General features: G+C 39.1%; 1 protein-coding gene across 2 annotated transcripts in view; it reads left to right on the forward strand.

The window, feature by feature from the left end:
• LOC306860772 (sodium/hydrogen exchanger 8) overlaps nucleotides 1–22,933 on the forward strand; it is a 48,476-nt gene extending 25,543 nt beyond the window's left edge. Inside the window, exons 5-16 of one of the 2 annotated variants that reach the window (XM_079402670.1) lie at nucleotides 5,541–5,624; nucleotides 5,859–5,960; nucleotides 6,103–6,137; nucleotides 6,236–6,379; nucleotides 15,450–15,582; nucleotides 16,022–16,127; nucleotides 16,221–16,337; nucleotides 16,426–16,508; nucleotides 16,733–16,844; nucleotides 18,813–19,033; nucleotides 21,487–21,633; nucleotides 21,710–22,933. In XM_079402670.1, the coding sequence (XP_079258796.1) occupies nucleotides 5,541–5,624; nucleotides 5,859–5,960; nucleotides 6,103–6,137; nucleotides 6,236–6,379; nucleotides 15,450–15,582; nucleotides 16,022–16,127; nucleotides 16,221–16,337; nucleotides 16,426–16,508; nucleotides 16,733–16,844; nucleotides 18,813–19,033; nucleotides 21,487–21,633; nucleotides 21,710–21,823 (1,398 nt within the window). In that variant the 3' untranslated portion in view covers nucleotides 21,824–22,933. Of the gene's footprint in view, nucleotides 1–5,540; nucleotides 5,625–5,858; nucleotides 5,961–6,102; nucleotides 6,138–6,235; nucleotides 6,380–15,449; nucleotides 15,583–15,965; nucleotides 16,128–16,220; nucleotides 16,338–16,425; nucleotides 16,509–16,732; nucleotides 16,845–18,812; nucleotides 19,034–21,486; nucleotides 21,634–21,709 lie in introns of both variants that reach the window. The other variant, XM_079402669.1, reaches the window with a different exon arrangement.
• Nucleotides 22,934–27,818: the final 4,885 nt, after the last annotated feature.

The raw sequence follows: 27,818 nt of genomic DNA on the forward strand, positions 1-27,818 counted from the left end.
AATATTGACTACTATGAAGCACTGGGTTAAGGACAGCTGTCTTTATAGATGTAGTCTGTGATCATGTTATTTTGGTACATTTGATTTAAAGGGGGCCTATTATGCTCCTTTTTACAAGATCTAAAATAAGTCTCTGACATCCCCAGAGTGTGTATGTGAAGTTTTAGCTCAACAGATCATTTTTTATAGCTTGTAAAAATGGCCACTTTTAGGGTGTGAGCCAAAACTCTCAGATTTTGAGTTTGTTGCTTTAATGCAAATGAGATGGTGCTCCCGGAGAAGAGGGCGGAGCTTCAAGAGCTCACGCTCCGGCAATAGCAGTGCTAGCTTTTTCAAATAGACATGTCACTGTTAGTACAAGCCTGCTATCTTTACAGAAAACGTACTCTGTTTAAAAGTCAGTCATCTGACTGTATTGTACATAATAAATCCGCGTTAGTGAATTACACAGACAGGGAGCACGACAGGATAAAAATAACAACATATCTGGTCTCATGGTGCATGGCATGCTATCACAAACTTTATAAGACCCACTCGTGATTATTATGAGCTCAACAAACTGAAGTGATCGACTCGCATTGCTTTCATATGCAACTTTTAACTACCACATTCCTATTCACGATCATTCATGAAGGCAGCACCATTGAAAACACACAAGAGACGATGGTAGCTTTAGCATCATTAGCCTTACAGAGTGTCAAGAAGCTCTTTCAGAAAGGCAATTTGTCTGGAGCTGATGTTCGCGCACAAAGTGTTGGTGTTGATCCCTACACGTATTGGGGACTTTACCGATTTTTTCCAGGACATTTCCTTAGACAATGAAACTTAACCACAGTGTCCTCAGCGGCTCAGATGGAGGGAGTCTATGGAGACTCCTATGTTCGTTAGTGCATCCCAAAACACAACACTTGAATCTCTTTGGCACTGACATGTATATCTCCAGCAGCTACAGCAAGTAATCAGTAATGGCGGAGGCGGACCATAGCTTCTCACTCTGGGCTGTTTCTATAGGTCAGCGTCACAAATGGGCAGGACTTTTTCCCCTCAGTGATGTGAACAGAGGGAGAATCTGAAACCGCTTATTCTGAGATACTGTTTATGATTTTTTTTTTAGATTATAAAAAAATGAGTGGGTGGATTTTTACTATTAAAGGCTGGATGTTTTCACACACTGCAGCCACACAACTGTTCAAACACCTTATAAAAGTGAATTTGCATAATAGGTCCCCTTTAAAATCATACTAATGATCATCTCCGACTCATTTCAAAGTTAGTACTGTTCTTGTTTTACAAAATGAAGATGGGGATTTTTTCCGGGAGATGTTTTGTCTCGTTTGCAGGAATCAGTGACCGTTTTAGCCAAGCTAAAAAAAGAGTTTGTAATAAATTGGATCGATTGATTGATTGATTTGAGGCTAACCTCAGAATAACATGCTGGTTCTTGCCAGCAGCTTGTCCTCCTGAGGCTATGACATGCTGTTGTCTTGTCACTGCAGCAGATGAACTCAGTGTACCTTTACCCCTCGGTCCATATGCTCACGGCTTCGCACCAGATGCACATGCAACCATGTGTCTTGACACAATTTTGAACATGTGATGTGCATGTTTAGTGCTGAAGGGATGGACTGAAATCAGCCTTCAGCAAGCCCTAGTCGGCTGCTACGGTGTCTGCTGTTTACATAGGCCGCGACCTCCTAAGGCTTTGTGCTAACTGAAATAAAACCTGTTAAGTGGCTGATTTAAAGTGCTTTCCATGTGCAGCCTAATCTTTTTCTCAGATGCACCACTTTAATACTGCTCACATGACGGATTCCACAGAAGACTCAGAACAAGAGCAAAGATTTTTAGTATATCTTTTTCCCTCCCGTAAAGTAAAAGTCACAGAAAAACGAAAATTCTGGAAATGAAAATTCCATCCCTCTTGCCACTCACCTGCACTCCAGAAATCACTCACACCTGACCTCTATCGGGGAATCCTCCTCAACTGTTGCTGCCAATCAAGCTCCCTATAAAACAACACTCAATCCATACGCTCATTGTCTGGTCTCAAGGTTACAAGCTCTTTGTCTGTCTCATCACTCACCTGCTGGATCCCCGTGACTCCGTAGATGTCTTCCATCCGTTGATGCTAGGATAAGGACTGTTTATTTCCTCAGTTTATTGAGTTTCATTGAACTTTGAGTTTTGCACTTACCATTTGACGTTGCCTTCAGCTTGTGAAAGAATTTTATTAATTTTCAAAACACAAATGAATATAATTTTAATAAAACTGATTTCGGTGATTTCGGTCTCATTAAAAGTCCATTATAACAACATTTTAAAAACATCGAAGGCATAAAATTAAATGCGTTTATCATGTAAAATAATGGTGTCTCTTCAGAAGACTTGGATTAAACCAATCTTAATTAAGCATCAAGGTTTTGGTGGAATGGACCTTCAACAGAGGTACAGAAATCTCTCAGGTTTCATTAGAAATATCATGTTTATTGTATTGTTTTAAAGATGAACAAGGTCTTCTAGTATAGAAATTACAATTGATGTCAGAATTTTCATTTCTGGGTGAACTGGCCCTTTAAAACATGAAATCGTTATTCATTGGTTTGTCCATTAAAGCACACAAACATGTTGAAAGCTGTTTTTGTTTTGCTCGAGGCATGAATAGACCTTTCAACAACTTTCCGTTTAGCTCTTGGTGTTAATAACATTTCCCAAGTGTTTTGTTTCACACTTTATTAAAAGTCGTTTAAAAGATGTTCAACTAAAAACGTGAAACTCAAGTAAGTACAAAAAAATGGCATTTAAATGTTGGGTTCCATCCAATAAATCAATGATGTCAGTATTGTTCAGTATTTACAAATGAAAATGTCCTCAGAGCCTGTTTCAACACATCCTGGGATTGTCCTGTGCTCCAGGAACGGTTTAAACCCTCTGATTTACAGTAACGTCTGCTGTAGCAGGCCTTGCGACAGCTCTGAGAATGCAATGTACGTTTCCTTTGTGTTACAAAAAGTGTTCTGACACTTTTTTTTTTTTTTTTGTCTTCAAATCGAGCTTGCATAGCTAAAAGTGTTTGCATTCACATACTTGCATAGACACTGATTAATGCTTCTTATTTGAGCTTTTATAAGGCAACATAATTTTGCTACTTTCTGATTGTAACAGTTTTGGCATCAGAAGCTTTCCTATCATGCTTTAAAATGTTCTTGCAGTCCCAACAAAGATTTTGAGATGCAATCATAAGAAATGTTGCATTATCACTGATTGTTGCAACATGCTGGAACGCTTGGTTAGCAGCCACCGAGCTTTAGTTCTCATGCAGAGCCTTGGGTTCATGTGTCAACACCTACACGCATCCAAATTTGCCTAATATATCTGTGCTATTCTCAAAACCGTTCCTGAGAATTGTTTAAAACTTTCATGAACCAAAAAATGTAGCTTTTTTCCCTCATTGATCGCCAAAAGTGATGGATCGTTGTGGAACTGAAAGAGAATGTGGTAGAGCAAGGCCTCCCTGCACAGGAACTTGAAGAATGAGAGCATGCAGATGATTAAATGTGGTGCACTGGTGGTTAAATGCATGAAGTGTGTCTTTGTGAAGTTCTGCACACATGCCAGTATTATCACAGAAACACCGTTCTGCTTTGTGCTCAAGTATAATGTATGCATTTACATGCACGCACATACATGGTAACACTTTAAAATAGGGGCCAATTCTCACTAACTAGTTGTTTATTAGCATACCTATTATTAACATATTATCCGTTTACTAGTACTTATAATAAAGCACATTCTACATGACTATATTCTACATCCCTAATCCTACCCAATACCTAAACTTAACTACTGCACTAACTATTTATACGTATAGGCTTCAGGAGTGAGATTGGTTGGATGAGGGAAAGAACATTAAGGTAAGCCAATCAGAGGCAGAGTAGGGCGGGTCCATTATGGGATTAGATCTCTGCCACAATTCTGTGCGCGAAAGATCATATTTTGAACGCGCAAAACTATGTTTTGCATGCGCGTGAACTGAGTTTTGTGGAGAAAATGTTTTTTTTCGCAAAGAAGAAAGTATTTTGAGCGCACGAAAATCAATTTTGCATTTAAAATGTTTTTGAATGTGTGCAGACCTTCTCTTTTGTGCGTGCAACGTTTCACTAGCTTGCTCCCTTGATGGCCGCCCTTAGTGCTCTCTAAATGCCGATGGCTTGCTTGCTCAACACAGCCCAGCCTTAGAGTATGCCATAATTCCAGCCAATCAGAGACAAGGCTGCTAAATTCTGATTGGCTGCCTTGACAACCAATCACAACATTCTTTACATTATTGATGACAGCAAAATACAGTGCATGCATAATTATGCAAGTTGATATTCTGATCATATTTTTTCCAAGCACATTTTACCAATTCCAAACAACGTCAATCTTAACTACTATCAGTCTTGTATTTAATTACTTATAACCCACATATAATTGTTCATGAAGGCTGGAAGTGAAAAACGCCTTATATTTAGATGTGCATAATTATTAATACATGCACTGTATTTTGCTGTCATCGGTAATGCAAGGAATGTTGTGATTGGTTGTCAAGGCAGCCAATCAGAATTTAGCAGCCTTGTCTCTGATTGGCTGGAATTATGGCATACTCTAATTTTGATTGGATTTGATTTAAGAATGATTAGATATTTGGACAGGAAACAAGACAAAAAATCTATTTTTTGCAGTGTGTAACATTTTCTCCCTATAAAGCAGTTTGACTTGCCATTGTGTGTGAAATGTGCTATGTGAATTAACTTTCCTTTACCTATGTGGCATTTAACTGGTTCAGGCATCCCAACTTTACCACTCACCCACTTCAATCTTTTTTTTTTTTTCAGAGTGAGGGAATGAGAGAGTTTGAGGAGGAAGATGCCCTTACTGTGGCTCAACTAGAGGCTGGAGTCAGGTGCAAATGGAGCTGGTCCTGGTTGAAGTTAGAATCAAAGTGTGATGTGAACGGAAAGGAATATGTGTTTCAATTGTCACAGTTAAAAAAAAAATAGAGAAACCAGGCCATGCCAGATGTAGCCTCTACTGCAAAGAGATCAATAATGCTACCAAGGGCTCCCATGCCCTTTTGGCACATTGTAAAAGTTGTTTGTAGTTCCGTTTACCAGATAAAAATATTGTGTGATGAAGGTATATTTTGGTATTTTGTGTTTATCTTGGGTGGGTGTCACAGGGCCAGAGAGTGAGAATTGGTCCCTCTACTAAAGTGTTACCAAAATCTTTTTATACAAAATCATTTATTTTAATTTAAATGATAACATGAAAAGAATAAATGAATAAATAATGAAACTTTAATAAAATAATCTAATTTAAAAAACCTGTTAAAATGAAAGGAAACCTAAAAAGGAAGTGAAAATATTATACAAACATGATAACATGCAGTCTTATTACGTGTTATTACTATTAATAATAACAATATTGTAACTCTATATGAACATTATCCAAAATGTGAGCCTGCTTGTTCAAGTACATATTGTCATTTCTTTCTTTCACAGGAAGAAGAGATGTTTCGTCCCAATATGTTTTTCCTGTTACTTCTACCGCCAATCATTTTTGAGTCTGGATACTCATTACATAAGGTAAACAGTACTTTCTATTGCTTTCTCAATGGCAGCACAAACATACAGCTTGACCAGTGTATTTCAGTTCACAACAGATTACTGTTATGAACCGGTTCTTTCAGTGAATGTTTGTAAATGAAACATTATTAATAGTTTTGTGCTGGTATTGGTTGGCCTCAAGTCATCAACTTTTAATATACATGTAACTGTCATACTTATATAAACAGATTGATCAATCAGTTTGATCCGCAGGGTAATTTCTTCCAAAACATAGGCTCGATCACATTATTTGCAGTATTTGGAACGGCAATCTCAGCCTTCATCGTGGGAGGAGGAATCTATTTCCTGGGACAGGTAAACTCTTTCTGTTTTCCCATATCTTTCCATGTCTTTCATGAAGTGGTTTATCTAGTTCAACTAGTTGGCACACCTTAACAGCTTAATTATAATTTTTCAACGGTTCTGACTGTTATGTTTCCATGTTTCTTTTCAATAGGCTGATGTTATTTACAAGATGACAATGACTGACAGGTGAGGATTTGCCTTGGGCAATTTCGGAAACTGTTGAGCAAAGTGTTTTAAGAGGATTTGACGTAAGTTCATGTCTTTTTTCCCTTTTTTTTCTCCAGTTTTGCCTTTGGGTCTCTGATCTCTGCTGTGGATCCAGTCGCCACCATCGCCATATTTAACGCTCTGAACGTGGATCCTGTGCTCAATATGCTGGTGTTTGGAGAGAGCATCCTAAATGACGCAGTGTCCATCGTATTAACAAAGTACGCAAAACTCTCTTCCATAAAATCTTTTTGACGATTTTACAACCCCTGGTGCTGAAACCTGTGTGCAGTCCCATCCCCGTTCTACATGTTTACAATGAAATAAAATCAGCTCTGCATGGGCCTGGTCTTGAACCAGGACATATCAAGTACTATTATTGGCTATAAGTGGTATAATATTCTCAACAAACCAAAACTAGATGACCTCAAAATAGTGTTAATTTCATCCGCTATTATATATAGTCCCGTGGTAAAATGTCCTTGTTAATTTTCATCATATTTAGTCGACCTAATCCCATTTAGTTTTAGTCAACTAAAAGTCTCAACATTTTAGTCTAGTTTTAGTCCATGAAAACTTGTTGTTATTAATTAACCGTACAGCAGTATTCATTTTGGAAGCCATTTTTTATTTAGTCTTAGTCTTACTCAAATGTACATTTTAGTTATCATAGTTAGACAACCTTGTCCTGTTTTTGTTTAGTCAAGTTTGTCAATGAAAAGTATGAGCATTTTAGTCAGGTTTTAGTCAATGAAATCAAAATTCTAATCATGATTGTTGTCATTTGAGAAATTTACTTCTGCATTTTAGGTATTGCAGTTTCACCAGTAAGCACAAATCAATAGAATGTGGACATATACATGTATTTTACCTCATGTAGTATACTGATTTATTATAGGCTTTTTATTATATAGATTAATACCAAAGACTTATGCAATCTCTCTGTCTACATTATGAAAACTGGTAAAAACAAACAAAAAATATTATAACAGTGAAAATCCTTAGTAATTCCACTAATTCCAAACGGCAATAGCCTATTTCTCTATTAAAACAACAGCGGTTGAGTAAGTGCATTTATTCAGCAATCACAATTGCAAACAATACAGTCGAGATCTCATGACAGAAGTCAGACCGGCTGAGGGACACTTTCATTTAGATGCTAAACTCCAGCTGGTTTGTCTGTAGCCTGTAGCATCCACTCTCTTGTCTTATCCGGGATACTCTTCTTCTGTGTTTGTTTACACTGGTTTTTCGAAACAGCGCCACCATTCTCACACTTTTGTGCAACAGCAGCTGCTTCGGTCAAGTTATCTTAGATCAAATCATATTGGACGGCCCGTGTTTTCACTTTGCGAAACTGAAAAGATTTGTCGGACTGGATGAAAAAAAAACATTTGCATTTTTGGTGCGCGAATGTGGAAGCATCCATAGGAAGCTGTTGTTTTATTCCTGCGTGCCATCGCGTCCGAAATTGGTTTTGCTTTGTGTAGAAAGGCCTTGATTCGGGGATTTGAACTCTTGATATCTGGCAACCGCACACATGAAAAAAGCTTGCTTAGTAGAGGCGTGTAGAGCAGTCTGCAGTAACATTTTGTCTCCTTTTTTTTTTGACTAAAATAAAAAGACGTTTTTGGAAAAGTTTTTTTTTTATACATTTTAGTGTTGTCTTATTTCGTCAACGAAATTGCATGTTGATATAGTTATTGTTTATTGACCTTATTATAGTCTCGTCTTAGTCATGAGAAAAAAGCTAAAAAAAAAAAAAAGCTTTTCGTCATAGTCTTCGTTAACGAAATGAACACTACTTCAAAACTGCACAGCACCTGAAATTAAATGTTTTCATTTCAAATGCCGTCTGGCGACACAGAGAAGGTTCATAGACACCGTTTTGAAGTACTAAAAACTCATGGAAACCAATAAACCAATAACATTTTAAAGGGTGAAAGAATTGAGTTTTTTTGGATTACTGATATACCAGTAATAGCCTGTAGCCATTGCTTGTGAAGTCTCACGCTTACAGATGTTTGTAGGAAACCCAAATTAAATAATACCGATAATAGTTTTATTGGTTGGAAATATCTGTTAGCATTGGTTGCACTTAAATCATCAACTTTTGAGTCTGTAGTCAGAGACTGTGATTGTTATATAAACAATTTGATCAATCATGTTCTTATTCTGCTGGGTAATTTTTTCAAAACATAGGCTCGATCACGTTATTCACTGATATTGAAGTGAAATCTAATCTGATGGCCTTAAAGGGGTCATGAACTGGTCCTCTTATAATGTTATCAAGATTTTTACATAAAAAAAACAATTTACAAGTAATAATCTATGTTCTGTCCTGTTTTTTTGACCCCTTTTTTCTTCCCTCTTTCCTAATGTTGGGATCAGAAGGAAGGCAACGCAAACACCGTTTTTCCACAGCTTGGAACTAAACAGCATCTTGTTGTCTTCAAAGCATCTTTATCGTTTGGTTTTTGCGTAGACCTGCGTTCGCCGCTCTCGTAAACACTACATGCTCGAATTGGTGGGCGGGGTTAAACAGGCAGTGATGTGAAATCGGTGGGCGGGGTTAAACAGGCAGTGATGTGAAATCGGTGGGCGGGGTTAAACAGGCAGTGATGTGAAATCGGTGGGCGGTGTTAAACAGGCAGTGATGTAGAATCAGTGGGCGGGGCTAAATAGGCAGTGATGTGGAATCGGTGGACGGGGTTAAACAGGCAGTGATGTGGAATCAGTGGGCGAGGTTAAATAGGCCGTGATGTAGTATTGGTGGGCTGCGCTAAACAGGCAGCAATTTAGAATCGGTGGCTGGGGCTAAACTGCAGTGATATAGAAGCAGGCATTGATCATCTTCTGAGGAGGTGGGGTTTATCCACACTATTACATCATAGAGTGGAACATTCCACCAGTTGACACAAACTAAATTCAGTATAAGCTGTTTTCAGGCTAACGAGAGAGTTCTGAGTCTTACAGGATGTTTTATAGTACAATGACTATACTATACTATATTTCAAAAGGGAATTTTGGTTTCATGACCCCTTTAATGAGATGTGGAGGCCAGCCAATCATAACGGATGTAATTTTCATACAGTAATTTTATATTTCATTTATGCATTTAGCAGATGCTTTTATCGAAAGCAATTTGCATTCAAGTTACAGTTTTTACATTTTATCATCTCTCTGATATCTCGCACGTAAACTGGTCACACATTGTATCTCAGCAGGCTTCCACGTAAGTGTGTCAGGCACTTTTTCCTTTTTGTGGCCAAATTGCTTTGTGGCCTGCAGACATCCTCATTCTGTCGGTTTCAGCCTTCTGCTCATTTTCTGCATCCACGTGCCATGATTTATGACCAGATGAAAGTGTGCTTTACTTCCGTGTGATAAATGCGTTAGCATTCAGGCCCTCCAATCTCCAAATCGTTCTCCTGGGTGAACATGAACCATCCTGGCAGCATGTGAGAGACAACTTTCACAAACGGAAATACCCATATTAAATGTGCAAAACTACATATCTGGTACTGTGCAATACACACATACAGTGGGGCAAATAAGTATTTGATACGCTGCTGATTTTATAAGTTTCCCCACTTACAAAGAATGGAGAGATCTGTAATTTTCATCGTAGGTACACCTCAGCTGTGAGAGACAGAATATAAAAAAAATCCAGAAAATCACATTGATTTTTGAATAATTAACTTCCATTTTATTGCATGAAATAAGTATTTGATCACCTACCAAGCAGCAAGAATTCTGGCTCTCACAGACCTGTTAGTTTGTCTTTAAGAAGCCCTCCTATCCTCCACTCGTTACCTGTATTAATTGCACCTGTTTGAACTCGTTACCTGTATAAAAGACACCTGTTCACACACTCAATCAATCAGACTCCAACCTCTCCACTATGGGCAAGACCAAAGAGCTGTCTAAGGACACTAGGGACAAAATTGTAGACCTGCACAAGGCTGGGATGGGCTACAGGACAATAGGCAAAACAGCTTTGTGGGAAAGGGAAGTGGTGTGTGGCGAAGTATGGTGACCCATACTTGGAATTTGTGCTCTGCATTTAACCCATCCCAGTGTACACACAGTAGTGAACATATGTTGCCTTGCTCAAGGGTCTCACCTCAGTCGTGGCATTGCGGGTGGAGAGAGTGTTGGTTATTCACTCCCTCACCTACAATCCCTGCCGGACCTGAGACTCGAACCCACCACCTTCAGGTTACAAGTCCAATTCACTATCCATTAGGCCACGATTGCCCAGAAGGCAACATGAGGAGATTGGCGCAATTATTAGAAAATGGAAGAAATTCAAGATGACTGTCAATCTCCCTCGGATTGGGGCTCCATGCAAGATCTCGCCTCGTGGAGTATCAGTGATCCTGAGAAAGGTGAGGGATCAGCGTAGAACTACACGGGAGGACCTGGTCAATGACCTGAAGAGAGCTGGGACCACAGTCTCTCAACGGTTACCATTAGTAACACACTACACCGTCATGGATTAAAATCCTGCAGCGCGCGCAAGGTCCCCCTGCTCAAGCCAGCACATGTCCAGGCCCGTCTGAAGTTTGCCAAAGACCATCTGGATGATCCAGAGGAGACATGGGAGAAGGTCATGTGGTCAGATGAGACCAAAATAGAACTTTTTGTTCTAAACTCCACTCACAGTGTTTGGAGGAAGAAGGATGAGTACAATCCCAAGAACACCATGAAACATCATGCTTTGGGGGTGCTTTTCTGCAAAGGGGACAGGACGACTGCACCGTATTGAGGGGAGGATGGATGGGGCCATGTATCGCAAGATTTTGGGCAACGATGGCCTTTCCTCAGTAAGAGCATTGAAGATGGGTTGTGGCTGGGTCTTCCAGCATGACAGTTGCCCTTGCTGTGTGTTTGGGGTCATTAAGGAGTGGCAAGGTAAGAAGCATTTCAAGGTCCTGGAGCGGCCTAGCCAGTCTCCAGACCTAAACCCAATAGAAAATCTACGGAGGGAGCTGAAACTCTGTGTTGCCCAGCGACAGCCCCAAAACCTGAAAGATCTGGAGAAGACCTGTATGGAGGAGTGGGCCAAAATCCCTGCTGCAGTGTGTGCAAACCTGGTCAAGAACTACAGGAAACGTCTGACCTCTGTAATTGTAAACAAAGGTTTCTGTACCAAATATTAAGTTCTATTTTTCTATTGTATCAAATACTTATTTCATGCAATAAAATGGAAATTAATTATTCAAAAATCATAGTGTGATTTTCTGGATTTTTTTTTATATTCTGTCTCTCACAGCTGAGGTGTAACTGAAAATTACAGATCTCTCCATTCTTTGTACGTGGGAATACTTGAAAAATCGGCAGTGTATCAAATACTTATTTGCCCCACTGTATATTGCAAATTCTCTGAGGAGGCCTAAAACTCCTTTTGCCAGTTTGGAAATGTATATCTTTTACTGGCACACTAAAGCAAAGAAATGTTTTTGTAAAACATCTTTGTGGCTTTGACTTTTGCACAGTTCTGGATAGACAGATTTTCACGATTACTGAGGAACTGTTTGGTCTTCAAGGCACCCTGTATAATTAGGCTTAACACATTCACTTAGTTCTTGAGAAGCACTCAGTTCTCTAGAACGTCATTGTGTTGTGTATTTTAAAAACAAGTCTTCACTGGAGAAGCCAAACCATTCATTAGAAGGAGGTGTCCACACACTCTTAGCCATGTTGATATAAATGTATGGGTGTTTCTTTACTCCACTTCATTATTTCCAGCAGCACCAGCAAGAACTCGCTTCACATACTAAAAATATTCATTAAAGGTGACAACATGATGCATTTTTTTGAAATTCTGTATATTCAACACTTTTTTTTTTTTCTTTTTTTTTTTGTATTTCTGTTTATTTTGAGGTGAAATCTAACAGTCTTGAGGCCAGCCAATCATAACAGGAGTCATTTACGTATGGAAATTATAAATTTGAAGTAGGAAAACAGGCTGTTCACATCTAAGCATCAGAGAGGGTGGAAAAACTAACATTTTTTAATTTAGATAAAAACCAAATATATGATGTTTCAAGTGTCTTAACTGACCTGTTTGCTTGGTCATTTAGCACTCTATTGTGGAGGTCTTGTCCCATGAATTATTTACAAGCCCTGTTCTTAAATTAGCCATTAGATCCACTTACATGTCACATTGTAAGAAATTACACAAAGTGACTAATGGGTGGAATTGAACACCTTCAGTTGTCAAAACCCTTTTCTTGTGTTTGGACACGTCAAGCTAATTATTGAGTTCCAGAAAATATGGTTCCTTTTATAATAATGTGCAGTAACTGAACATATGATACATGTGTCAACACCTTGAAAGCTCTTGAAAGATTACGACTGTGGATTTGGATCAGGGAGGCTGGGCCAATCCTGAATTTGCTGAGCACAACTAAATCAGATCCATATATAACACGAGCGTTTCTATCTCTATAACCAGCTCATATGTATGTGTACATTTTATACATCTCCCATTAAACAATGTTTGAAGGACTTTTATATGTCAGTCCACCAGGCGATACATGCCACCATGCTGGTTTTGTTTTAGCAACAGGATGGTATCCAGCTGTCTGTGTGCGTTTGTGTAGAAACTGCTGATTGTAATGGAATTTCGTTAACCGCTGATCTCACAGGGAATGGTAATGTGCAAGGAGTTCTTGGCCTTACGTGCTGTGACGTGTTTATAGCGTTCTTAAATGTTGTACAGGGCATTTGTAAATGGGACGTTTGACCCTCATGTTACCTGCGTTTTCATAGACTCCCACAGGTGTTCTCGGTATGAATGAGAAACAACAGGACCGCTTCATGTATGCAGATGATGTCATGTTACAAACAAGTTGAACAGGAAGTGTAAGACATGTGATCTGCTGTTGCACATACTGACACTCCTGTATCTTTAGTCACTGAGTGTGGCTTTGCAGTGGCTGTATTAAGTGTTTCGACCTTTTTCGGTCTCTGTGTCTCTTACTGTTGATTTGCTCTCCTGTCATTTTATATAGTTTAATCTATTTTGTTTAATCTCTTTTGTTCTCTCACGTCTTGTATCATATCTCTTTTCATTCGGTCTCATCTCAGCTGGTCTCTCGTCACTTTTCTAATCATGTTTTCTCTTCTCTTCTTGTCTCCCTTCTGGTCTCTTTCAGTCTAGTCTTGTCTAACCACTTTGTCTTGAAGTCTCTGTCTCTTGTTCTCTGCTCACTCCTCATCTAGTCTCTTTTGCCTTGTGCTTCTCATCTCTTCTCGTTTCATTTTTTTCATCTCGTCTTATGTGTCTCTTGTCTCTTCTAATCAAGTCTCTTATTTTCTTTTGTCTCATCTTGTCTCTTATCTTGTCTCTCTTCTCTTTTCAAATCATCTAATTTCTCGTCTCTTCCATTCTGGTCTTGTCTCACGTCTTGTTTGTCTTGTAGTCTCTTCTTGACATTTTTTGTTCTCTTTGCTTCTCATCTTGTCTCTTTTCAGCTAGTCTTTTGAACATTTCATTTTAGCGAGCCTCGTCATATCTCTCATCTCTTCTCATTTTACTTTTATCATCTCATCTTGTGTGTCTTGTCTTTTCCCAAGTCTCTTACACTCTTAAACATAAAGGTGCTTCACGATGCCATAGAAGAACCTTTTTGTCTAAATGGTTCCATAAAGAACCTTTAACATCTGAAGAACCTTTCTGTATCACAAAAGGTTCTTTGTGGTGAAAGAAGGTTCTTCAGATTATAAAAAGGTAAGAAAGAGATGGATCTTTAAAGAGCCTTTGACTGAATGGCTCTTTGTGGAACCAAAAATGGTTATTCCATGGCATCGCTTGAAGAACCTTTTGAAGCACCTTTATTGTTAAGAGTTTATTTTCTTGTCTTTCTCCTCTCCTCATTTAGTCTCTTTCTAACGTTTCTTGTTCTTTTCTCATCTGTCGTCTCTCTCATCTATTCTCATGTAGTCTCTTTTGCCCCATGTCTTATTTTCTTGTCTTTTGTTGCTTGCCTTCACTTGCCTCTTCTCTTCTCCTCTCTTGTCTCATCTTGTCCCTCGTCTCTTTCTCTTGTCTCTTCTCAGCTCATTTTCTCTCTCATCTCTTCTCATCTACTCTTGTCTTTCGTCTCATCTCTCATTTGTTCTTTTCTGATACTGTTTGTCCCGTCACGTGTCTCATCTCTCCTCATCTAGTCTCCACTCGGCTCGGCTGGAGGGTTGTCTGTGCTCATTGTGAGTGTTTACTCTGGCTGTTTCTCGTGGTCATTGTGAGTGCGTACTATGAGTGTTGGTTGGTAAAATGATCTCATTCATAATTGATGAGTCTGTGGAGCTGCTGTTATCAGCTGTTTGTGTGTTTCCTAGAAAGCAGTAATTATTTAGTTTAACAAACAAACTAAATCTTACCTGCTACCCACCATTGTGGTTTTATTATCATTTTGTGATGTAATCTGTTCAATGTTTAAAATGCTTTCTCCTATCGGTTAAATGAACAGGGACAAGTGAATGCAAGCCCATTTGATATTGGATGCTCAACATATGACAGTTTGTTTTAAAAGGATCAGCAGCTCATTGAATCTCTTTATGGTTTAAACTCTGAATTTTTGTATTATGTATTATTCCTGGTGGAAACTGTTAAATGAACTCTCCAGTGTTTGACATATTTTAGTGCATATCTATGTACAGTAGGAATGTAATTGTGACTATGATGCCCCCTGCTGACCAAATACAAGCTATTTGTTAAAGATTGGGATGATAAGTGGGCCTGTTGGAGAAATAAATAATCAAAGGATGGTACAAACAAGATTCACATAAGTCAGCTTTTCATTTTATTTATTTAAAATACTTACAAAATTCTAATTGTAAATATTGTCTGGATGTGCATGTTGCAGGCTCTGATTTAAAATGTGGAACAATTCAGTCATATTCTGCTTAATTTTCAGTCTTTATGGAAGTAATTTTTATTTGTCACATACATAATCATAGAGTATAACCAGCAGTGAAATGTAGGTATTATAGAAGAGATACAGCTTGACATGAGGAGAGGGGGGAGAAAAAAAATTATTCACAGACTATATTCTTATGAGAGTACAGTGTGAGAACAGAAAAAACACCCCAGCAACAAAAAGCACATAGTCAATCAACAACAAAGTCACACGACTGCAACAGGGGGGTAATCCAGTTCCGGCAAGCAGCCATCCGGTCCTGCAGCCATTCTCGGCGCCGGTCGGACCCGCTTGTCATTGTTATTGTGTTAGATGTGAGCAGTGGTTGATGTATGTGTTGTTGTTGTTGGTATTTCAGTACAGCGGAGGGCTTTGCAGGCTCGGATGTTTCTACAGGCTGGGAAACCTTCATGCAGGCGCTTGGCTACTTCCTGAAGATGTTCTTCGGGTCGGCGGCTTTGGGCACACTCACTGGTCTCATCTCTGCTATTGTATCCTAATGACTTTTTCTGTATTTTGGTTGGTAATTAATTGGTTATTTTACCGTTTATTCATTTGGATACATTAATACATTTATTTATTAATGGTTTTTATTAATTAGCTTTATGAGTGCAGATGTCATTAATAAACTGTATATGAGTAGGATTATGGGATTTAGAATGTTGTAATGCAGAATACGGGATTAATATTTGATTTGTAAGCACTAATAAAGAACCAATATTCTAGTAACATGCATGCTAATAAACATCTATGTAATAGTGAATATATGTTCCCTAGTCTAAAGTGTTACCATTTCAATTTTTACATATATATATATATATATATATATATATATATATATATATTTTTTTTATACATGGGTGTTTATTTGAAGAACTCAGATTTCTACTGAGGTCCTGTGAGATTATATTTCTGAATGGGAGCATGCAGGTTCTGAAACACTTCGACCTGAGGAAGACTCCGTCTCTGGAGTTTGGGATGATGATTATATTTGCATACCTGCCGTATGGTCTTGCCGAGGGCATCAAACTCTCCGGTGAACTTAAAAACAGATCCAGTTGAGTTGTAAAAGTATTGTTGTGATTTCAGCATCGGAGCTCATTCAGAATTGATTTCTTTCTGTCTTTAGGTATCATGGCCATTCTGTTCTCAGGTATTGTCATGTCTCATTATACTCATCATAACTTATCGCCAGTCACTCAGATTCTCATGCAGCAGACTCTTCGAACCGTGGCCTTCATGTGCGGTGAGTTCCTCACAAACCTGCTGCTTCACAGAGGAGATCTACTGTTAAGATGAACCTTACTCTTCTCTTTTGTATTTGGATTCCACAGAAACGTGTGTGTTTGCGTTCCTGGGGTTGTCTATCTTCAGTTTCCCTCATAAGTTCGAGCTGTCTTTTGTCATCTGGTGTATAGTACGTGTCGCCGAAGTGCTTATCACATGTCTGTCTCGTTCCAGAGCATTATGTCTCTCTCTGCTCTTCAATATCTGATGAAACATGAATGCTTGCTGAAAGTGTGATGTCACTGGCTCTTTGGAATTTTATCTGATGTCAAAAAAAGACAAGTTGATGATTATAATGTGTAACAGTGTTAAATCAAAATTCAAAACTTAGTTGTTTGGGTTTTCCTGTCACAGGTTCTGGTTCTTGTCGGTCGGGCTGTGAATATCTTCCCCCTCACCTTTCTGCTCAACTTCTTCAGAGATCATAAAATCACCCCCAAAATGATGTTCGTCATGTGGTTCAGTGGTAAGAAAACCCAAAAGATGATTCATTTTAATTTCCATGTGGTTTGAATGCTTGAAGTGAGTTTATCTTATTCTGTTTTAATCTTATATTTTAAACTGCAGTCAACTCTTATATTTTCTTTTTATGCTTCAAACATTTACATTTATTTATCCTACATTCTCTTTATATCAGTTATGCACATTTTACTTTGCTAGTTGTTAATTACATGGACATGGACTTTTTTATGAAACATTTTATTCAACAACATCTTAAAGGTGTCATGAATTGACTTTTTTATTTTGTACTGTTCTCTGAGGACCACTCATAATGTTATCAAAAATTTTACATCAAAAAACATGAGAATTTAGAAGTAATAGGCTATTTTCTGTCCTGTTTTAACCCCCTCATCAGAAGCTCTGTATGAACATAGGCGTGGAGGATTGTAGACTCAAAAGAAAATGCCCAAGGCTATGATTGGCTAATAGTTGTGTATATTTCAAAGCCTACATTCCTCATAGATGGACGCTGCTGTAATTTAAGTTAAAAACACATAAATACTCAGTACTTATCAAACAATCTGTAATAACAAACAAAGCAATAGTGACCACGTAATAAAAACAGTTATTCATACTTGTGTGTTGCGACATTACTGTTGGATCCGATATATTCGGCACAGTCTATTAGTTTCAATATTTTTGAAAATCCCACATCGAATTGTGCCTTGTTTGTAAATGAATCCGCAGTAAAATGAAGTGAACAAAGGACCGAGTTCTTACTGACGCGATCTGGATCTTCATTAAAAATAGTTAATTCACTCTTTCCTAATGTTGGGATCAGAAGGAAGGCGATGCCAAACACTGTTTTTCCACAGCTTGGCACTGAACAGCATCTTGTTGTCTTCAAAACATCTTTATCGTTTGGTTTCTGCGTAGACCTGTGCGTTCGCAGCTCTCGTAAACACTCCATGCACGAATCGGTGTGCGGGGCTAAACAGGCAGTGATGTAGAATCGGTGGGCGGGGCTAAACAGGCAGTGATGTAGAATCGGTGGGCGAGGTTAAATAGGCAGTGATATAGAATTTGTGGGCGGGGCTAAACTGGCAGTGATGTAGAATCGGTGGGCGAGGTTAACTAGGCTGTGATGTAGAATTGGTGGGCGGGGCTAAACAGGCAGTGATGTAGAATCGGTGGGCAGGGCTAAACAGGCAGTGATTTGGTTTCTGCGTAGACCTGTGCGTTCGCCACTCTCGTAAACACTACATGCACAAATCGGTGGGTGGGGCTAAACAGGCAGCAATTTAGAATCGGGAGGTGGGGCTAAACTGCAGTGATATAGAAGCAGGCATTGATCATCTTCTGAGGAGGTGGGGTTTATCCACACTATTACATCATAGAGTGGAACATTCCACCAGCTGACGCAAACTAAATTCAGTATAAGCTGTTTTTAGGCTAACGAGAAAGTTTTGAGTTCTGAAACTTACAGGATGTAATCATGAATCAGTGGGCGGGCTAAACAGACAGTGATGTAGAATCGGTGGGCGAGGTTAAACAGGCAGTGATGTAGAAGTAGGCGTTGATTATCTTCTGTGGAGGCGGTGCTTATCCACACTATTATATCATAGAGTAGAATATTTCACAAGCTGTTGTTTTAGCAGACTACTTTTAATATAAGCTGTTTTTAGGCTAACGAGAAAGTTATGAGTTCTGAAACTTAGAGGATGTTTTAATGGCACAATGAACTCTTAAATGTCAAAAGATCATTTCTCAGTTCATGACTCCTTTAAGTCAAAATTTTTATGGTATATTTCAGATACAGCAACTAGTTACTATTCCTTCACCATTTTAAATTACATTTTAGTTTTGGTGGTTTGTCAGTTGTTTTACGATAATTCGCATATTTAGAAATACACACATTCCATATAGTCATAAAATTTCATGAAATTGCATGTGTAGTTGAATCTAAGCACATGTCCTCTGTGCTGATGCTCAGGTCTGCGGGGTGCGATCCCATACGCCCTCAGTCTTCATCTGGGTCTGGAACCCATAGAGAAGCGGCAGCTGATTGGCACCACCACCATAGTCATTGTGCTCTTCACCATCCTGCTGATGGGGGGCGGGACCATGCCCCTCATCCGCATCATGGACATCGAGGAGAGCCAATCACGGCGCAAGAACAAAAAAGACATCAACTTGAGCAAAACTGAGAAAATGGTGAGAGAATGGTTGTCTTTAAGTCAAGTCACCTTTATATAGCGCTTTTAACAATACAGATTGTGTCAAAGCACTTAACAGTATCAAATTGGAGGATAGAGTGTCAGTAATGTATAAAAATAAGATTAAACACTCAAATGGTCTTTAACCATTTTCTCTTCATTTTGTTTTTTTTTGTGCATGTAAAACAAATATTCGTATTTTGGGTGTGAATGTACGCTCATTCACAGTTTGTCAGGTGTGAACCGGCAGGAACAGGCTAGACTAGCAAAACTACTAACAGGCTTTGACGGGATGAAAAGTGTGTTTGACTTTGTGGCTGAATGTAACCAAATGGCGAGATGAGCCACTTACTGGAAGGAGTTGAAAATGGAGAAGTGAAGTTGGAAACTTTCTGTTTACCATAGTGGCGCTCATGCAATGCTTGCGCATGTTATTGCAAGTAAAGAAGATTTGATGCGGTGTTTGTCAATCTCACAGATGTTTCATACATTTTCATGTAGCAACAGAAACACTTTTCATTCATTACATCATGTACTGCTTAATTACAGCACCTGTATGCATAAGAATAGGATTCAAGATTCAAGATTTTTATTTGTCTCACACGCAATTATACAGAGTATAACCAGCAGTGAAATGTAGGTCAGGTCCGCTCCAAGGACAGTGCAATTATATAGAATACAAATATTAAGAAAAAGAAATAATAAAATAAAAGATAAAAAATATAGATATGAATATAAATGTGCAGGTCAGTATGTTGATATAGTGATATTTACATGGAGTCATGTGATGTTATGACACAGAGTTAGAGTTTAGGAGCCTGATGGCCTGGGGGAAGAAGCTCCTCCTAAGTCTCTCAGTTTTTGCCATCAGGCTACGGAAGCGCTTACCAGATGGAAGCTGAGTGAATAGACGGTTACCAGGGTGATTAGAGTCCTTGATGATTTTGACAGCTCTATTTTTGCAGCGTTTGAGGTAGATGTCCTGCAGAGAGGGGAGAGCAGACCCTGAGATGTGCTCAGCTAAGCGCACAACTCTCTGTAGTGCTTTGCAGTCCTGATTGGAGCTGTTTCCATACCACACTGAGATGCACTGAGTCAATACACTTTCTATGGTCCCTGAATAGAAAGTTTTCAGGATTGCTGGTGAGACCCTGAATTTCCTCAGCTGTCGCAGATGGTACAGTCTTTGCCTGGCTTTCTTAACCTGTGTTTGGATGTGTGTAGTCCAAGTCAGGTTCTCGGAGATGTTTACACCGAGGTACTTGAAGCTACTCACCCTCTCCACAGGGGTCCCACTGATCATAAGAGGAGTGTAGGGCTGCTGCTGTCTCTTCCTAAAGTCCATGATCAGCTCTTTAGTTTTGCTCACATTCAGAGAGAGACAATTGTCCTGGCACCATGATGTGAGTCTCTCTACCTCATCCAAGTATGCGGTCTCATCGTTGTTGGAGATGAGGCCCAGAACCACAGTGTCATCAGGGAATTTGACAATAGATGTGGAGCTGTGAGAGGACACGCAGTCATGCGTGTAGAGAGAGTAGAGCAGGGGACTCAGGACACAGCCCTGTGGGACTCCTATGTTCAGAGTGATGGAGTTTGAGGTGAACTGGCCAACTTTCACCACTTGAGGTCTGCCGGTGAGGAAGTCTTGAATCCAGTCACAGAGTGAGGAGTTTAGGCCGAGGTCCGTGAGTTTAGAATAAAGTTCATCATAAGCCTAAAATGATTAAATACCAGTGAAGTGGGGTCTGTATTTTTTAGCAGTTTTATTTTGATAAACATATCACAATATAACACTAAGATTACAAGAAAAGAGTTTTCACTCATAAAACAGATCTGTGAGCGTTAGCACAACATTGCCATTGTTTATATGGGCAAACAAACTCAAGATTATGGTAAATAGTGTCAAAATTCAGTATCATCACTTTGCCTGAAAAACTACAAATGGTTTGGGTGTTTCAGAGCAGCTGTAATTTTATTTTGTGTACTAATGTTTTGAAAATATAAACACTTTCATGATTTTCTTTTAAATGATTTACACACAGAAATCTGCTCATGTTTCATGAATAAGTCTCATGCAGATCCAGAATAAAAGCGATTGTGGTCACTACTATGGTTAACACTCTAAAACATTAAGCATTTCCCATTTCTTTCTGGATTTAATGATTCATGTTTTGAATGAATAAACAGAGTATATGCAATTTGTTTATTTAGATTTATTTTTAATAATTAAAATGTATAATATAATGAAGTAATTTAATAAATACTAATGCTAATTAATCTGCCCATTGTAGTGGACATCATGAATCAGAGGGGTAATAGATGTGACTTTCAGATTAGGGGCTTGTTATTCACTAGCTCTTTTTTTATTAAGATGCATGGCAAGTAAGTTTTGGAACGGAGCAAATGTGCACATCTCTCTCTCTCTCTCTCTCTTTTTCTTTCTTTCAGGGTAATACCATTGAATCTGAGCATTTGTCAGAGCTGACAGAGGAAGAGTACGAAGCTCAGATTTTTCAGAGGCAGGATCTGAAGGGTTTCCTGTGGCTTGATGCCAAGTATCTGAACCCTTTCTTCACCCGTAGACTCACACAAGAGGTGAGATTGCTCAAACCTTCATACAGATTAGTCCAGCTAACAGGGTTTGTAATCTGTCGTTCTTCCATCCTCTAAGGATCTGCTGCATGGGCGGATTCAGATGAAGACTCTCACTAATAAGTGGTATGAGGAGGTGCGGCAGGGTCCGTCCGGCTCTGAGGATGAGGACGATGAGTCAGAACTGCTCTGAGACAATCATATGAGGAGAGATGTGACCGGGTCAGAACTCAGCTGAGCCCAGTATCAGGACTGTACTGCACTATGATGGACTCGCACAGAACTCCATGACTGGAGAGCCTCACAGCTAAATGAGGAAAAGGAACAGTATGTTTGTGGTACAAAAAGCCTGGGGTTGTTTCTGGTTGTAGTCAGGCACTAGAAGAAAACACTGAAAAATAAAGTGGAAGGCTAAAGAGAATCTGAGGCTGAAAGCAAAAAATAAACCGCAATATTGGACACCTTTCTCTTTTTTAATAGGTTAAAGCACCTTTCAATAGGCCTTAAACTTAAATAGGGCAGTCGTGGTCTAATGGATAGAGAGTTGGACTTGTAACCCGAAGGCTGTGGGTTTGAGTCTCAGGTCCGGCAGGGATTGTAGGTGGGGAGTGAATAACCAACACTCTCTCCACCCTTAATACCACGACTGAGGTGAGACCCTTGAGCAAGGCACCGAACCCCCAACTGCTCCCCGAGCGCCGCAGCATTGGCTGCCCACTGCTCCGGGTGTATGTTCACTACTGTGTGTACACTTGGATGGGTTAAATGCAGAGCACAAATTCTGAGTATGGGTCACCATACTTGGCCACATGCCACTTCCCTTTCCCTACTGTAGCACATGATTCTTGCGCTACCTTTTCTGGGGGATTTTGTTTCACATACAGGAAAATGACACCAATGAATGTTTGTGTTTGGAATTAATTTAACAAATGTGACCTATTTTCTTTTTATGAAATATTTATTTGTGTTGTCTTTTTAAATAGGAGTAAAAGAGTATTTTATAATGTTTCTCGACACTGTATTTTGTAGCAGACTTGAGTTTATAATTAATTCTAATGAAATTGCGAATGAAGGAATTCTATCTGTGCATAATTAATGTGCTGTGTGCACAAAGCTGCAGTGGGAAAGTGGCATAAAAATGTGAATGAATGATGGATTCTTATAACTTGAGTGTGGTTGTTTAACATTTTATGCTCATTGATAATACACTAAATATTAAATAGTGATAATATAATGTCTGGGTATTAATGTGCAATGTTTTTAGTGTCTGTGTTCATGGATTATTTAAACACTTTTGGTTATGAGTGTATTGTATGTGTGTGTCTTTCAGAAAATGCTGCATCAAGCGCCACTCTTGAAGAAGGGTTGGTATTAATATAGCTAAAAATGTCTCTAAAAAGAAATGGCAAATTCAAATGATCTCACCGATTCAACAAAAGTTTTAATATATAGGCTATATTTTTAACTATCATTCAAGCGTTTAACTGATCATTGAGTCATTATGCAGATTATGTACCCTCTTATGTAGGGTGTAGGTGTTTTAGATGTAGGACTAATTTATTTAATAAGTCAGTTAATCTTGAAAAGTGGGACAAAACAGGGTGCAAAATTGAAAAAAAAAATAAAACCTTGTACTCCGACAAATGAAACTACATTTATGTATCTTATATGTACTAAGCTACTGAGCTATGCTTTGATACAACCTCCCAACTTTTCTTTTTTTTTTTACAAAATGTGCCTTTTACTTCGGACTGTGTAATATAATTTCAACTTTATCTTGAACAGCATTCAAGATGTTTTTAACATTTCAAAACATTCTCATGTTAGCAGACAGATTACACTTTCACATGTGACCAACAATTCCTCTACAAATATAAAATATCAAAACATTCCTTTTGACGGAGGTGACAGAACTGACAGAGTTGACACATTTGACGGAGGTGACAGAACTGACGGAGTTGACATCTGACGGAGGTGACAGAACTGACGGAGTTGACATCTGACGGAGGTGACAGAACTGACAGAGTTGACACATCTGACGGAGGTGACAGAACTGACGGAGTTGACATCTGACGGAGGTAACAAAACTGACAAGAGTTGACATCTGACGGAGGTGACACATCTGACGGAGGTGACAGAACTGACAGAGTTGACATCTGACGGAGGTGACAGAACTGACAGAGTTGACACATCTGACGGAGGTGACAGAACTGACAGAGTTGACACATCTGACGGAGGTGACAGAACTGACGGAGTTGACATCTGACGGAGGTGACAGAACTGACGGAGTTGACATCTGACGGAGGTAACAGAACTGACGGAGGTGACAGAACTGACAAGAGTTGACATCTGAAGGAGGTGACACATCTGACGGAGGTGACGCATCTGACGGAGGTGACAGAACTGACGGAGTTGACATCTGACGGAGGTGACAGAACTGACGGAGTTGACATCTGACGGAGGTAACAGAACTGACGGAGGTGACAGAACTGACAAGAGTTGACATCTGAAGGAGGTGACACATCTGACGGAGGTGACGCATCTGACGGAGGTGACAGAACTGACGATGGTGACAGAACTGACGGAGGTGACAGAACTGACAAGAGTTGACATCTGAAGGAGGTGACACATCTGACGGAGTTTACACATCTGACGGAGTTGACAGAACTGAAGGAGGTGACAGAACTGACGGAGTTGACATCTGACGGAGGTGACACATCTGACGGAGTTGACATCTGACGGAGGTGACAGAACTGACGGAGTTGACATCTGACGGAGGTAACAGAACTGACGATGGTGACAGAACTGACGGAGGTGACAGAACTGACAAGAGTTGACATCTGAAGGAGGTGACACATCTGACGGAGTTTACACATCTGACGGAGTTGACAGAACTGAAGGAGGTGACAGAACTGACGGAGTTGACATCTGACGGAGGTGACACATCTGACGGAGTTGACATCTGACGGAGGTGACAGAACTGACGGAGTTGACAGAAGTGACGGAGGTGACAGAACTGACGGAGTTGACACATCTGACGGAGTTGACAGAACTGACAGGTGACATCTGACGGAGTTGACACATCTGACGGAGTTGACACATCTGACGGAGGTGACAGAACTGACGGAGTTGACACATCTGACGGAGTTGACACATCTGACAGAGTTGACAGAACTGACAGGTGACATCTGATGGAGTTGACACATCTGACGGAGGTGACAGAACTGACGGAGATGACAACTGACGGAGTTGACAGAACTGACGGAGTTGACAGAACTGACGGAGTTGACAGAACTGACGGAGGTGACAGAACTGACGGAGTTAACACATCTGACGGTAGTGACGAAAACCTGAATTTGTAGTCTTTTTAACTATATCAAATACATTCTCAATCAATTACTGTATTAAAACAATCACAAACAGTATGCTATTGTCTGTAAACCTTTTATTCAAGAGTCACATTTAAGTATTTTGATATATTATTGGAACACAAAATCTGACGGTGGAGATATCTGACAGCGTTGTCAAATTTGGCTGTTCTTTCACAAAAACAAATGGAGTTCATGTAGTAACCATTTTGTTTTTCATGTTGATGCTAGATGCTAATGGACCTGCTTGAGGAGAATAAAATGATCTAAATATTTCAAATAATGTCCTCAGAAATTGGAAGATGGTGTTGACATGTCATGGTTGTGACACAGGAAATATTAACTTTAGGATTTAAAATATTTTCTGAAACTATAAAACTGACCAGAGCCTGTCTGACAGTGATGTACTCTGCAGAGGAGGATTGTGGGAAGGGGTCCTTTAGAGTGACAGCTGCCCCTGATATTCCCTGATTTTATTACATTTTAATGCGTCTGACGGTGTTGACAAAAAGTGGGGACACAACTTTGAAAGCTTATGAAACACGCATGTTTCACTGAAAAACAACCTTGCTTTGATATGAGATATTATTAAGTGTTATTTTTGATAAAACAAGGTCATCCTTAACATTTTTCATCCTTAAAAAAACAAAAAAAACAAAAACATTTTTGTCTGTTATAGCATATAGGATTGAACCCTTCTCTGTGGACACACTGTTTTAGATGTAGTGAGAAGACAATAAGTGTCAGATTTCACATAAAATTAAATATTAAAATTAAATAAAATTGAAGGGGGTAATTGTGTTAAATACATTCTATTATTAATCCCCATAACATTTACAATTGAAAATATTTTAATTTTTTAAACCTGATAGCAGTTACAATTGCTGGACATGTTTTGTCCCATGTCTCAAGAATGACTGAAGAACAACATATTAATAAGCAAATACAAGTCAAAGCAAATGATGACAGATCAGTTCAGACTGCTGTCTGTTCAGAGTTGAGCTCTATGTGTGTCTGTTTTGAGTGTGAGTGCTCAGATTCTCTCTGCAGACCAGCACACACAGGAGAGGCTCTGAAATCACTGTCAAACACAACAAACAGCGAGATATTATGTATCAAGATATTGGTATGTGAAAAGGGAAGATATGAACAAAGTAGACCAGCACATATGGTAAATAAAGCACAACCATGGCAACCATAGTAACAAGAAACAACAATGCACCTGGTCTGCTGGCAGGAGTGGGCGGAGCTTTGTATGTGATTATGCCTGTGACAACCAATAAATACACAGGAGCCAGAATTGAGCCAAAACCAAGAGATTCACCAGTAAGGCCACTGAAAAACAATAATATTGCACGCATTAAAGAAAAAAGAAGTACAGTGATGGAGATTATGGTGTAACAGGGGGATGAGCAGAGATCTGATATTTCAGTGCCAGAACCCACTCCAGAACCACCAGATGTTGCAGGTGAAGTTTAGTTTATTTATTTATAAAGCACATTTAAAAACAACAGGAGTTGCAACCAAAGTGCTGTACAACAAATATAAAACAAAGTAAAACATACCCAATCAAGACAAACAAAGGGACAAATAAAATTGTACAACCTCAAACAGAATTAAAATTTACAGAATATAAATGGGTTTTCAAAGCAGATTTAAACAAATAAATAGAAGGAGAAGATCTTATGCGGAGGGGAAGACTGTTCCAGAGCCTTAGTGCTGCCACCGCATAACCATATACAGCTTTAAAAACAAAAAGCAATATCTTAAAATCAATACGAAACTGAACCGGTAGCCAGTGTAGAGAGGCGAGAGGGGTAATGTGCTCATGTTTTCTGGTGCCAGTCAATAATCTGGCTGCCGCATTCTGCACCAATTGCAATCGGTTCAGGGATGATTTAGGCAGACCCAAATAAAGTGAGTTACAGTAATCCAAACTTGAAGTTATAAACGCATGAATTACAGTTTGAAGGTCCTTCATGGAAAGCATATTCTTGATTCTAGCAATTGATCTTAATTGAAAGAAACTGCTTTTCACAACAGTACTAATTTGCTTATCAAAACACAACACAGGATCAAAGACAACGCCAAGGTTTCTAACACGATCACGTACATTTGATGACAGAGGGCCAAGCTGCTTGACAATGCCAGAGGACACAGCTGTTGGCCCGAAAACTATTATTTCAGTTTTATCACTATTTAACTGTAAAAAAATCAAGTCCATCGAGCATTTAATGTCCTGAAGACATGCAAACAGAGTAGACTTGGAACAGTTATTGTTTTTAACAAGTGTCATCGGCATAAAGATGATATGATAATTTATGTTTCTGAAAAATATAACCGAGTGGAAGCATATATAAGGAGAAAAGGAGAGGACCCAGAATAGAGCCCTGTGGAACACCGTAGAAAATTTCAGCCCGAGATGAGAAACAGTTCCCCAAATTCACAGAAAAAGATCTGTCTTTAAGGTAGGAAACAAACCAGTTCAACACAGGTCCCCTGAAGACCAGCTACTTGATCAAGTCTTTGAAGAAGGATGTCATGATCTATTGTATCAAATGCTGCACTTAAATCAAGCATGATTAAGATACAGCAAGAAAATCATAAAATAAAATATCATTAGTAACCTTCAACAGATTCAAGATTCAAAGATTTTTATTTGTCACATACACAATTATACAGAGTATAACCAGCAGTGAAATGTAAGTCAGGTCCACTCCAAGGACAATGCAATTACATAGAATACAAATATTAAGACAAAGAAAAGTAGAAAAAATAAAAGAATAAATTAAAAGATAAGATAAGATAAGATAGAAAATA

This window comes from Barbus barbus, assembly GCF_936440315.1.
Source record: "Barbus barbus genome assembly, chromosome: 41".
In the NCBI taxonomy this organism is placed as follows: domain Eukaryota; kingdom Metazoa; phylum Chordata; class Actinopteri; order Cypriniformes; family Cyprinidae; genus Barbus; species Barbus barbus.